At 33.7% G+C, this 14221-nt stretch overlaps 2 protein-coding genes across 2 annotated transcripts; one reads left to right on the top strand and one right to left on the bottom strand.

The window, feature by feature from the left end:
- Positions 1 to 267: 267 nt before the first annotated feature.
- Positions 268 to 5037, bottom strand: LOC126970130 (enhanced level of genomic instability 1). Its single transcript, XM_050815862.1, has 3 exons — positions 4720 to 5037; positions 1394 to 4603; positions 268 to 715 (listed from the first exon to the last, which is right to left on the bottom strand). Exons 2-3 carry the CDS (start codon positions 4492 to 4494, stop codon positions 454 to 456), a joined length of 3363 nt encoding a protein of 1120 aa, XP_050671819.1. The 5' UTR covers positions 4495 to 4603; positions 4720 to 5037; the 3' UTR covers positions 268 to 453.
- A 5296-nt stretch (positions 5038 to 10333) lies between these two features.
- LOC126970346 (uncharacterized) lies at positions 10334 to 12291 on the top strand. The gene is made up of 2 exons (XM_050816200.1): positions 10334 to 11057; positions 12284 to 12291. The coding sequence occupies exons 1-2, from the start codon at positions 10394 to 10396 to the stop codon at positions 12289 to 12291; spliced, it is 672 nt and encodes a 223-aa protein (XP_050672157.1). The 5' UTR covers positions 10334 to 10393.
- The last annotated feature ends 1930 nt before the right edge of the window (positions 12292 to 14221 follow it).

Below are 14221 nucleotides of genomic sequence, written 5' to 3'. Positions count from 1 at the left end.
TATACCTTAATACATTCTGACGTCATGCGCACGACATATTACTACAAAGAAACCAGGAGAACTTAATATGGTAGTGGTGATAGCAATGTCTTTCATAGCGGTTGAAATAATGTGTCATCCTAGTACATGTACCAGGACTCCATATGTAGTTTAGAGGTTTATACACAATGCAGGCTTCACTTCTGACATGTGTACTTTGTACTCACGCAATTTTTTTTGGAAGCCAGCTCTTAAAGATTAACTAAACCCTAAAAATTAAATACGATATCTTCAACAACCATTGTTTATTATTGTCTAAGTGTAAGAAATATTGTTGACAATAATTATTATAGAATATAAAATATATTATATTAAATGAGAAATAATAATAGTAAAATATAGAACAGAAGAAAAAGAAATTATCCCTACAAAATTGCATTATATAAACAAATGTTCAAGTATATTATTTCATAATTAGGAGAGTTTCATATTGCACATCAAGCTATTGCCGAGTGCATCAAAATAGTCATTTTTGCACAAAACATTCAAAGACTTGAGGTAGGGACAAAACCTATTGTTTCTTTTGATATTGCCCTCTGTTTTTTGTTTCTCTAATTTGCATATTGTTCTACAGGATGACCAATAGTCAAGAGCTAACGCTTTTCTATCAAGCACTGCAGCTGGATTTAGATATTTTGTCAAAGTGTGATGGCGGGATAAAACTTTCTCCCTTTCCCTGAAAAGAAAAAAAATCCGTGCTAAGGTACATAGGCCAATAAAGGGTATGACATAAAATATGATGTGGAATAAAATGTAGATAACTAATAAATATATTATTCACTTTTGAATTTGTTTAAGCTATAGTTCAGGTTGAAAACCCCACAGGAATTGTTGCATGTTTTTTCATCTGAGTTTGTGTGTTGTTAATACAGTATATTCCGGGATTCCGGAAGTTCATATATATGGTTATTGACTACCATCATTTGAGACAAATTGAAATGGGAATTATAAAGTACAAGTAATGTTATAGTCAAGACCATGTGGAAACAAACATAGCTGAATCACTTTGTGCACCCCAAAAATCATTTATACATCTAGATAGACTTTGACAACTGTGAAAACATCGAAAAATAAAATTGGGATTAGAACTAACCTCTATTTTGAGCAATTCACACACACTAACATAAGACATAGCTTGCCATGTATCATTATCAGCCGGAAGACGGCCACTGCTGGACAAAGGTCTCCACCAAAAATTTCCAGGACCGATTCATGCGCTTCCCTCATCCAAAGTATTCCTTAAGCAATATTCCTGGCCTATTTTATTGGTTGTCTGACAGCAGGAGACTCTATCTAGACGTATAAATTATGTAAGGTGTACACATTGTTTTACATTGCCAAATGAAATACTAACCTTGCAATGGAAAATCCAGGAATATCCATGTCTAAGGCATCATTATATTCTAAAGTTCTCTTCATATAACTAATACTCCTCACAGTTAGTTCAGCAGCTATATCATTGCCTACTTCTTTATTTTTGTTGTAATAATCAATGACCTCCGATTCCATCACACTGGCATTTTCTTTAGAACCCCAAATTCTACCTTCAATGAAACAAAAATTACTCTCTGAGTAGCATTTGCCAGTATAATCAGCAGTCGATATGCCATCTAACATTGTAGCCACTATGTCAATCTGTTCTCTTCTCCCATTCATTTCAAACATTTTCGGAATTGACCACCACATGCCTAACATTTTTACAGGAGAATTATTTATCAAATTTCTTATTTGAGTATCAATAAACTTCTTTGATACATCAGACTTAATGTTAGCCAAGCATACAGTATTTTCTGTAGCACATTCTTGGTCAGCCCATGACAAACTAGAACTTTCATCATGTATGTTCAATTCTTGATTATCAACATCATCTATCTTCATTGTATTTTTATGTGTTACCATACAGAATTGTAAACAATTTATTGTTTTTCTAATGTCGCCATTATGAACGTTTAGCATTCGAGAACCCAAGCCGGGGCAAGATGCACCCATATCAGCCAGACACAAAATATCTAACCATACCCCAAGCATATGGGGCATAAATCGTCTCATTTGTACAACTTTTGCAATTTGAATGAACCTTTGTAAATGTGGGCATGTTAACGAGCTTGTAACTAAGATAACAGGTCTTTTAGAACTCTGGATCAACTGGGACACGGCTGAACAAAAACCATCATCTTGTTCAAAAACAACATCAGCATCATCTATTAGTATTAAAGACATTCCAGTTCGAACATTGTCCTGGCTTATGATCTCTTCACTAACTTCATTTATTTTTAAAAACTTTTTTGTTTTTTTTATTCTACCTCGCTTTTTACTCAGTTTTTTCTTCTTTTCTTGCATTTTTTGACTACCTTCTGAACCACTTTTTCCCCTATCTACTTTGTGAGATTTTGTCGCTTCTTGTAGGTCTTGCAACATAATTTTTCCAGTCCTTTTACTACTCGCATTTACCTCTATAACTTTTATTGCTAACTCTGCAGCAATAGCATAAACACTTGAAGTTTTACCACAACCCACATCACCAGATATAATCAACACATTATTATTGTTCTTTAAATACTCCCTGCTATCAGCGTCAGAGTCATGAAAAAGAGAAAAATCTGAATCACTGCTATTCATCTCACTCTTTGTTTTAATTAAGTTTTCAGTCCAATTCTGCAACCATTTCTTCATCTCATCGATTGCTGTAAAATTACCAATTATTTGTTTAGATGATGTAGGTTTATATTTATCTGTCCAACATAATTTATCTGTGTATTCTTCTTCACTATTTTTTAAGCCATTTATAATTTCCACACTGTTGTCCAAATCAGGATATATATAGTCTCTAAAGTCACCTTTACTTTTACCTTTTAATAAATGGTATGTTCTGTACACAGGGAACTTTTCATATGATTTTTTAATATTTTGCAAAAGGTCATTCTTGTTTATATCACATAATGCAATTTTAGAATTTATTTGCAATGTGTTTAAGTTTAATAAATTTTGTATTATATCATTTTTATATTCAAATTTTACCTCATCATCAACCAAAATGTTATTTCTTAAACAGATATCTAAAACATTTATGTTATTTGAATGTTTGGCTACTTGTTGTTGGACATGAACAACTGAATTAAAACTTTCTGTTTGAACATTCAATTGCTGCTGACAACTATTTCTTTTTAATATTTCTGGAAAACCACTTTGAAGGAACTTTTGCTTGGCTTCAGCATTTAAATGAGACTTTGATTGAAAGATGGGGGCTAATTTAGTACAAATCTTAGAACTTTCAACTGTCTTTGGCTTTTTTGTATGTTGCACTTTATAACAATTATCCTCTGTCAATGTTTTTGAGTTTGATTTTTCTTTTACCACAAGTACTGGTGGTTCTATACAAATATGATTTATACCATTTTTATTATTACTTTTTGTAATGATTTCCATTACAGTGTGACATTTTTTCTTTTTTGGTGTAAAAATGTTGTATTCCTCATCTGAGCTACTACTAATACTATGTGAATACTTAGCTGGTCTCTTGACATTTCTTTTTGGTCTGTGATCTGGACTTTGAGATGATGAAGGGCTTTTAGACAAAATATGTACTTCCTCTGATTTCATATTTGGATCAGGATCACAATTTATTATTGATTTAGTCTTCACATCTGATTCACTGCCATCTAAAGTTTCTGATGAGACAGGCACAGTAGGGTTTGAAATTATTTTTCTTGACTTTTTAATATGTTTCTTGAATTTTACTTTTATGATATTTTGGCTTTTATCATGATTAAGGTTATCTTCAACATTTTCGGGAGATTTTTTTGGAACTGTCTCAAAATATGATAACATATTTTCTTTTTTACGTAATGATGGTGACAACTTACTCAAAAATTCTTCATCTTCTTTTGTTAGATTCTTACATACTTTATTCTTGCCTTCAAAAAGTTTGTCCGACATTTCAAACATATTACAAAGCTGTAAAGACTTTTTAACATTCAAATCCACATCTTCATTAATTTTAACAACAGGTGGTTCAGGTTTTTTTTCTACTTTAATTTGATTGGAAGCTTTAGGTAACTTATATTTCTCTTTTTGTTCAATAAAGTTTTTAAGTCTTTCAGCTCTTTTCACAATTTTTTCCTCTATAAACCTATCTCTATATTCTTCAATTGCTTTGTTCTTCAATGATCCTTTGGCCTCTGCCATTTTTTGTAATGATAACATTCTTTTAGCCTTCAACTCCTTTTTGTCACTTAATTCCTGACTATCAGATTCAAGACAAGCTCTTTCTTTTCCAGGAGAGTTACTGCCAATACTTTTGTTCCTTGAATCCATCATAACCTTAAATGCATCTAATTCAGTCTTTGGAATATTGGCCTCGTGAGTTGAGCATGCCTTGGTACCTTCTGATTTATCATCAACAATCTCACTGTTATTAGCTTCTAACAGAACAGTTAACTTTTTTCTTCTACCCATTTTCAGAAAGGATACTTCAAAACAATGATAATAAGTTATAAATAAGATACATAAATCTCATACATATTATTGAAATATATGTTACAAGTACTCAGGTATCCCCATCAAACTGAAATCAAACAATGATCCTTGAAACACGTACAATTTTTATTGAAAAATATCTCTATTATGTTTTACTCTTGACGTGGTATAGCAAAATCAAGTAATTGATCAACGATCACTCACCAACTGTTAAACAGGCCATCCCAATATAATAATACCTATTCAGTTTTCAGTTACGACTTACGAATAGTTTGCACTTTGCATTTGATGCAATGTTATTATAATTATTACGTATTCGGCTGCGTTTAACGTCAGGCCATAAGTCACTAATTTAGAGGTAAGTTATTAGGTACTTGAATATGATTATTTCTGCTTGTTAATATTGATTACAATTATATTTCTGGCGGCAACTGCAATAACTTGAGATTTGAGATTGTAATGTAAATTGTAATATATTTCTGTACTCTGTAAAAGTAAAAACTACAGTTTACATGTGCATTGTATTTGTAATAATTTTTCTTTTTGGGTTTTTATGTCCTGGTAACTAAGACCTTTAAGTCAAGGTATTGCCTATAGACTTGCATCCCGTGCTACTAAAGACATTTAAGAAAAAAGTCAAGGTATTAGTAATAACTACAGTGATATGATAAAGAGTACGTCAAACGTCATAAGTCAACTCAAGTCATAGTGCATATTATGTGCTTTTTTTGTAATTTTATTCCCTGGTAAGAAAGACAAGCACAACCAAGTGTTGACTCCATGGAGGGTGGGAAGCCTAAGAGATGAAACTAAATTAAACAGAATTACTGATACTTCAGTATTCTTAAATAAAACTAAATCTGACGTGGCATTGGAGCGAAAACCCTAAAATATTAATTGTAATTATAATAACAGCAATTAATTTAATAAATACCACACCGGGTGCAATAACGTCATAGGTGACGTTTTTTCTGGAGATTGAAAAGGAAGAAAGGTCTTTGAAAACGGCACTTTGTAAAGCAACACCAGACATCCTGATGGTTTAGATGATATCTTAATTTGTGGCGAGTCGTGCGAAAGTCGGCGGCAGGAATCAGGTCAAGCAGCTCTTCGGAACACCCCCATTAACCACAAATGATCTAGCCGTTCACAGCACTGGATCCCTGACAATTCGAGCAGCTGTGCGTTGTACATGGTCTATTTATTTATAATTATTTGGGGAACTTACAGCTAGCTTACAATCAGAACTTATGAAATATTTAAAACTAATGAAGACTACCTACTTAAAATTATTTACACTGGAAGAACTTATTACATTAGGTTATTTTTAATTTGGTGAAAGATGTCGTAACATAGATCTAGATTTATTTTCGAGTTGTTATAACTTTAGCAGGATCTAGTAATTAAGCTATTTGCAATATAATTACACCTCGCCATGGGAGTATGCAAAAGGCTAGGATTGTGTACTGGAATGGCATGCGCCACTTATCCAAGCATGCTAAGTAACTCTGGACAGTCGATCTTACTATTCACTATACTGTACAAATACGCCAAATCTGCTGTAGGACGCCACTGCTGAAGCGGTAGCAGATGAAAGTTTTTACACCTGTCTGTGTAATTCTGTTGAAAGAATTTCACAAAGTTTTCTTGTATTCTTTCTATGTGGTTAACGTAGACGTTATATTGGGGAATCCATACTTGTGAACAGTATTCGAGGTGGCTCCGTACATATGCACAGTACAGAATTTTAAGAGAACTGAACTCCGATGACCTTCTAAATATAAAACCTTCGATGCTTTCTTTATAATATCAACTTTATAGAATCCACGTGCTCATAAAATAATAATTTTGAGACTAGACTAGAAAATAGATAATACCTAAGAGCACCAGACTCTTAACCCTGCTTCAGTGTGAGTTTTTTAAAAGGTAGTTGTGGAAGAGAGAGCAATTTTTACGCGTAAATGAGCAGACAAAGCATTTAGAAATATTGGAAATATTTCGGGTCGTGAATGATTCTGATGGCACCAATGACGTTCTATACATATGGACATATCATTCGCAGTCTGATAACAGAACGGCAAAGTGTGCTCAAAACCAATATTAGCACTTTTCTCCTTAGTCGTGTGCCAAGTGTGTGTCAAACAGTAAGCCTAAGTGTGCTATAAAAAGTGCTTAAATAAGACATTAACTACTCAAAAAAAGATGGTGTGACTTATCATCGGTAAGATTATTTTATTATATAAGATTGATATGCAAAAAGCGGTAATTTAATAAAACGAGTATTTTTTCATTAAATATGGTACAATATTATTGACAAGTCCCCAGACAAGATCTGCTTGTCAGAATGGGACAGGTAAAAGGACACAATCAGAAATGTAAAGACATAGCAGTCGAAGGTTATTATTGTGTCAATTGTCTCTCGGCTTTCATTTTGTATGAGGTGCATTGTCTATAGACATCTAATGACGTTCTATTAATGGCACATAAAATTTTCATATCATCAGCATAAAGTAGGATTTTTGGGAATTTGAAACATTGAGATATGTTATTAATAAAGTTAACGATAAGAAGCGGCCCTAAGAGAGATCCCTGAAGAACAACTGATGGGATTGACATTAGAGCAGAGATAGAATCATTAAGAACAACCGTTTGACATCTGTTCTGTTACGTACATACAACGAAAACCACCTGAACAAATACCAGCTCAGCTTAGGTTTTGAAGTAAGAGGTGTTGTTAAATTTTTTCAAAACATGTAGTCAGCGTAATTAAGGTCAACCTGCATTGGCTCCGACATACTAAAAACTCACTACACACCGCAGTTCTCTGTTCATCGCAGAAAGTATGTTTAAGCGAGTAATATAATTCGTCACATACAGTTTTTACAAGAATCTTTGTAAAGATGCGCAGCTTAGAAATAGGTCTGTAGTTTTCTATTTTGTCTTTGGGGCCCTTTTTGTGGATTGGGGTAATGAGCGCTGTTTTAGATTGAGTAGGAAATACCCCCTCTTTTAATGAGCTCTTATACAGCATAGTGAAAGGTAACTTGAGACTTTCAGCACACTTGTAAATTAAAATAGGGAGCACGTTGTCTGGGCCAGCTGATTTCGTTAAATCCACAGATTTAAGATGCTTAAGCACATACTTTTCTGTTATTTGAATAGATGCGACGTCACAGTTGTGTCAGTCAGCACTGCATCATAATATGTGATTGAGTGTAGGGATTGTTCTGTTAAGTTGGACTAAAAATATTGTGCCAACATAACACATATTACATCACCTTCTCCGGATAATTGGTTGCCCAGCTTGAGAATGCACAGTTATGAATTCGATTGTCTCTTCAGTTTAATATATGACCAAAAAAATTTGGGGTTATTGTTAATGTTCTTTTCAATATTTGATAAAAAATTGGAATACATTTCTTTTTCTAGAAGCTTAAACCGTTGTGTATGTATATTGAAAGAGTTTAAATCAGCTAGATTTTGATATCTTTTGAATTTTGAGCGATATTTGTTTCTTTTGTTTAAAAGTTTGATAAGAGAATTCTGATACCACGGCAGATATTTGCGATTGGGATTAATAATTTTAGATTTTATGTATTAACTACGCAGATCTTTCAAATTTAAATAAGTAGATCTACTGATTCAATTAAGTTTTAATTTTGAAACTCGGCATTCCAGTTTGTGCTATTTAAACTGGAATTAATGGCTGGATAATTTCCTGTGTTATATTTATATTTAAGGTACGGGCTGGATCTAATCTTGGGTACAACTCCTCAGCTGAGGAGCACCTGTCAGGGCTACTCTTTGCTGCAAGCTCACGCCGTACAGCGATAAGCGCTCCACCTCCGAGTTCTTGCGCTGGAGCCTCGTAGTCCCTATCTTGTCGCCACATAACGTACCACTCATCAAATAACTCGCTACTACTGATCCCTTAAATTTGCCATGTCTCAGTGAGGCATATAACATCGTCGTTACTTTGACACATGTTTCTGTAGAATTCTACAGTTTTTGTTCGAAGACCACGCATATTTTGATAAATTAAATTTAACGAGCCCATCACGGAATGAAAATCTGGAATAAAAAAGTCCCAAATAACTATAATAGTTGATAAAGTAAATCTGCAGGGCATATAAATAATATCAGAATGGCCAGCAATTTAGATCTAACGTATTTACATGCGGTAATTAGCAATTTTATAATATTTCTTGAATTAATAGTGGCAGGAAGGTGCAGTAAATAATTCTAGGTAATAGTTTGTAATAATAACCCATATAGTAGTTATATGAGTCGAAATAATGACCCATATAGTAGTTACTAAAAGCACGTGCGAAAACACTAAGACATTTGCATTTAACGTACACGTGCAATATACAGTAAAAGTAATTCAACCTACCGACTCCTAGAACCAATATTGGGTTTCGCGCGCCTCTTCACAGAATGTGTTCATCATTGGATTCTCACACTAATGTCGACCTGTTTTCGCACTCCTCTACTGCTTCATTTAAGACTAAGTTAAAACAACAATTACTGTACTTATCTTAAACTTTGTATCTTTATTCATTATTATATCCCTGTCTGTGTCTTTATTTATATAATACTGTGTATTCGCCTAAATATTCCATTGTTTACTTATCCTATCGTTCTGTTGTCATGTATGTAAAATTGTATTCTTTTGTGTTCTCAGTGAAACTGTTCTAGGATATATCTAATATTGTAATTTGTATATTTATTTAACTTTATTTATACTATAGTGATGTATCTGTTTGTTTCCTTAATAAATAAATAAATAAATTGTATCTGGACAGCGCAATAAATAAATATCAAGGAAATAGCAGCGTAACCTTTGCAATAGTGACAAATAAGTGTCAATCAGCTGTTCAAAGCGTAAGCAAACCGGTTTGGTGTAAGCAGCAAGAGCTACTGTTCTATTTTGCGATCATATAATTAATAAAAAATTGTGTGTTCATGTAAAAAAGCAATAGCTACGCAATTAACAAATAAGATTGATAGTTTAAAAATCATACAAACACTAGCACTATAGTTTCGAATTGTAAGCACGTTTAATAATAAATAATAATTCATACAGTAAGTAACAGGTTGCTGTATTCAAAATTTGTGTTCATGTAAATAGAAGGGGTATTAAACAAAAACTATACCAACTTATGAAACTATGAGAATTAGAAAAAGGGAAGGACTGTTTACTAATTTCATATTTTTTTCAGATCCTTCTCCGATTTGATGAAAAAACTCTACTTCACCTGCTATCATAGGTGCGGAAAACCTATTCAGATTTAGGGCTCTACTTTTTACTCCATAATGCTTCAGTTTTAGGAGAAAAGTTTCATGGTGAACGCAAGCAAATGCTTTGGACAAATCACAAATGCCCAATGCATCCTGTGACTCTTCCCAGGTGTCAAAGATGTGCTCAATGAGTCTTGTACCCGCATTAATCTTAAAGTGATGTTTTCAGAAGGCTGTAGTGGCATCTGTTAGTTGGCCCGAAAATTAAGGCTTTGTCAGCTGTCACTCGCTTTGAAACCTTTCAACTTTTCTTTAATTGTGTCACTGCCTACTGGTCATAAAATGGCGGCTACTTCTAGCGTTTGCGCATGTATGTAGCTCTCGTGTTCCATTTTGCATATTTACACTATTAAATCTGTCCTTTATGTTCTATGTTGTGACAAAATTAAATAACTAACTCTACGCGCAATTTCAACATGGTAAAAAATTGCAATACCTACATTAAAAAGTAGAGTTAGTTATTTAATTGCGTCACAACATTAAGAATGAATAATAATAATTTAGAGCTTATATATAGTCAATTAAGTTCACTTCTTTAATATCCCTTTGTTCCGATCACTACGTATCACCAGTCATCATGGATGCATTAAAAGACTCGCTCAACGCCATGGCTGAAATGTTCGAACAGAAGATGAGCGAGTTCCAGCAGGGCCTAGATAATGGACCCATTACAAACACATCCCTGGCTGCAGAGTTTAACAGCTTCAGGACCTTTGTGCTCTCTGCCATGAATACTTTGCAGAGACAGGTGGAGTTCCTTGGTATAGAGGTTGATCGTCTGGAGATGCGTAGAAGGCGCAAAATGCTACTAGTGCACGGAGTCAGCGAAGATAAGTCGGAAGATGTTACTTCACGTGTTTGTAAAGTAGTAGGGGAACATCTTGGTGTGACTGGATTCTCTGTTGCTTCCATCAAGTCATCCCATCGCTTAGGACGTCCTTCCGAAAAGAAACCTCGTCCTATAGTGGTAAAGTTTGCGGATGTAGCATTGCGGGATAAGGTTTGGTTCTCCAAAACTGGATTTAAGGGCAGCGGTTTAACTGTGTCAGAGTTTTTAACAAAGAGTCGTCATAACTTATTTATGGAGGCAAGGCAGAGATTCGGCATAAACAAGTGCTGGACAAGGGATGGATGCATACATATTATAGGCCCAGATGGTTCACATCACCGAGCTGAGTGGAAAGCTGACCTACACAGCATACCACAGACATCTAAACAGACATCTAAGCCTCTGACTCAGGGTACTGCCAGTCTCACCTCCAAGTCCAAAAGAACGGTCAAAAATAAGTAATAGGTATCATTAATCTGTAAGTATTTTAAGGTAATGTAACCTTTAAATAACTTGTACAATTCATAGGTTTAGTTAACTGTAAGCTTTTTGTAACTTCTAATTACCCATGTCACTACCACAAAGCCTAAGCTATCCTAGTATGAATCTTTATGTTATGTATATGAATTAAACCTTTTTTTATTTAGTATTTATAACTTATTACAAAATTTCATAACCATCCTGTGTTGATAATTAAGATAATATATAAAGAATGCATATACCTAACTTGTAATGCACCACATTGTAACATTTGTGTTATAGTTTAATAGTTTGGTAACAAGCCTGCAGTATTCATTTACATCCTGTTCTGTTTTTTAATACCAAAAATAAAATGGAACATCATATAACTATTAAATGCTATTTATTAAACATTTTAAATAAACAATTTTCCATAAAATTTGATAATTTGATATTACTAAATGCAGCTTATATTTCAAACATTTTCAATTGTTACATAGTATAAATGTCATACTACATAATTATCAGATTTATATTGCCTATGCTATTTCTTTCCTGTGTATAATATATTTAATAAACTGTAGTTTTAGTGTAATAAATCAAATTCCGTTGTTGATACTAGGAAATGAAAACTGTAGTTGTTACATAATAGGTACCTATTAAATTACCATTGTTATTTGTGTAGACTGTAGTGTCTTGTGTGACTGGCAGATGTACGTGACAACTGTCATCTAATGACAGCTGTGACATTTGACATACCAGCCGCAGACTAAATAACTGCTTTGGATACAAGGCTTTTGGTCATCACTGCGCTGGCATTTATAGATTATTAGAATTAGATTATAGAATTACATGATTAGTAAGCTAAGTTATTGAAGCTGTAAGATAGCGCCGCTTATTATTTTATTATTTATTTTTTCTCACCCTTAATATGGGTCAAGGTATTAAAAATATTATGTTTTAATTACTGCATCATGTTTTCACCGTAAATAAAATTTGTACAGCATAAAAATGGAGTACTCAGATGGAGGCGCGCAATCTTTATTTCTTTTTTATAATAATTTACGTGAAAATTACAAGTCTATCTCAAAACAGCTTCATAGATATAGTTTATATTATTTTTATTCTTTTAATTTGTATATGTACTTCATTTTTATTATTGTAATTTTTTGTCTTTAGTCACTTAGTTTTTAGTCCTCTAAGTTACCTATTTAAAACCTACCTATGTTTTTTGAGGGTTTTGAGATAAATAGTTTATTTTTGCTAAAAGGAAAAAAGGGTTACTTTTTCATTTTTGATTGTTTTTACTTTATCTTTTATTTTTTTTTTTTTTTTTTATTTTTTATTATTGTTTGTTTTAAAAAGTGAATTAATCTCTCCTTGCAACTGGCGGGTGGGTTCGTTAATCATTTAATTTAATTTAATTTAATTATTTTTGTATATTATTTTTTAGTTTAGGAAACTCGTTGCAGGTATACTTTTGGATATTATTTTATATAGGATTATTTTTTGTGTAATAGTATAAGTAGTAATAAACAGTAGATAATTTTTAAATATTATCAAGATTCAAAATGTCACATAACTCTAGCCTTGATGATTTTCAGTCTCTAGTCTCTTCTGGTTCTAGTGGTGAAGAAAGTTTTCAAAGTGTATCTTATATTCCTATTGACGTTGCTCTCAGTAATCACTTCCCAGACACACAGAAAAACTTTAATATAGTTCACCTAAATGCACAAAGCATTCCTGCACATTATCTTGACCTTCAGGCGTCGTTTGATTCTAGCAATGTTCATGCCGTACTTATTTCTGAGTCGTGGCTTAAGCCCAGCCTCCCTTCTTCCTCTTACTACCTTCCAGGCTACCACCTCCTTCGCAACGACCGTGTGGGTAGAGTTGGTGGCGGCGTTGCAATCTATCTTCGATCTCACCTTCCGTTTTCAATCATAAGTTCTTCTAGTGATTCCATGTCACAGAATGAAGTTGAGTATCTTCTTGTTGAAGTTATCCTTTCACATACAAAAATCCTTCTTGGAGTATTCTACAGTCCTTCACTTAATGTCGATTATTTCTCTTCCTTTGATCATATCCTCGAGAAATTTGTACCACTATATGATCACTTGATTTTGATGGGTGATTTTAATACCTGTCTTCTTAAAGATGACCATCGTTCAAAAAAGCTTTTGTCCGTTACTGATTCCTACAATCTCCATATCCTTCCTCTTACAGCCACCCACTTCTTTCCTCACTCCACTCCGTCTCTTCTTGACCTCATCATAGTCTCTAAGCCCGAGTATGTAAACTCGCATGGGCAATGCTCTGCGGATGCTTTTTCCTTCCACGATCTCATTTTTCTCTCCTATAAAGTACGCCCCCCTAAACGTAAACCCCAAATACTGATGCAGCGGAATTTTTCTGGGATGGATATGCAACGTCTTTCTATAGACGCACAAACTATTGATTGGGATGTCATTTTTAATTCTAATAGTATCAACGATAAAGTTGATATTTTTAATTCTTTGCTAATACAGCTGTATGATAAGCATGCGCCGGTTAAACCCGTGAAGATAAAGCATTTACCTGCTCCTTGGCTTACTGATGATATTAAAAAACTGCAAATTTCTAAAAATCGAGCTAAATCTATTTATAAGCATAATAACTCTGATCTTAACCGGGAAAAGTATATAAGATTAAGGAATCGTTGCAATACAATGTGCAGAGACGCGCAGCGACGCCATATCTACTCGTCTGTTGAGAACGGTGAAACCAGTAAAGTTTGGAAATTCCTAAGAACGCTAGGAGTTGGGAAGCAACAACATACAGTTTCCAATAATCTAAATATTGAACAACTTAATCAACATTTCTCTCAAAATTCATCTTTTCTTGACAATAACACTAAAGCTCAAACGCTTAAATCCCTATCCTTAATCCCAACCCCTGACTTTCCACCGTTCAACTTCTCTCCCTTCACTGATTCTGACGTTAAAAAAACCATTTTGTCTGTTACATCTAAGGCCGTTGGTAGTGATTGCATTAGTCGTAATATGATCCTTCCTATCATAGATATCCTAGTTCCTACAATCTTCCATATTCTTAATTTTTCTATAACGTCTGGCCAAT

Source organism: Leptidea sinapis, chromosome 20, assembly GCF_905404315.1.
Source record: "Leptidea sinapis chromosome 20, ilLepSina1.1, whole genome shotgun sequence".
Taxonomy (NCBI): Eukaryota; Metazoa; Arthropoda; class Insecta; order Lepidoptera; family Pieridae; genus Leptidea; species Leptidea sinapis.
This window is presented reverse-complemented; position numbering and strand designations above follow the sequence as displayed.

Coding starts and splice junctions, on each gene's coding strand:
- LOC126970346 (XM_050816200.1), top strand. CDS start 10,394: ATGGATGCATTAAAAGACTCGCTCAACGCCATGGCTGAAATGTTCGAA.
- LOC126970130 (XM_050815862.1), bottom strand. CDS start 4,494: ATGGGTAGAAGAAAAAAGTTAACTGTTCTGTTAGAAGCTAATAACAGT. Junction 716..1,393: donor CCTGGATTTTCCATTGCAAG/GTTAGTATTTCA, acceptor TTTTCTTTTCAG/GGAAAGGGAGAAAGTTTTAT.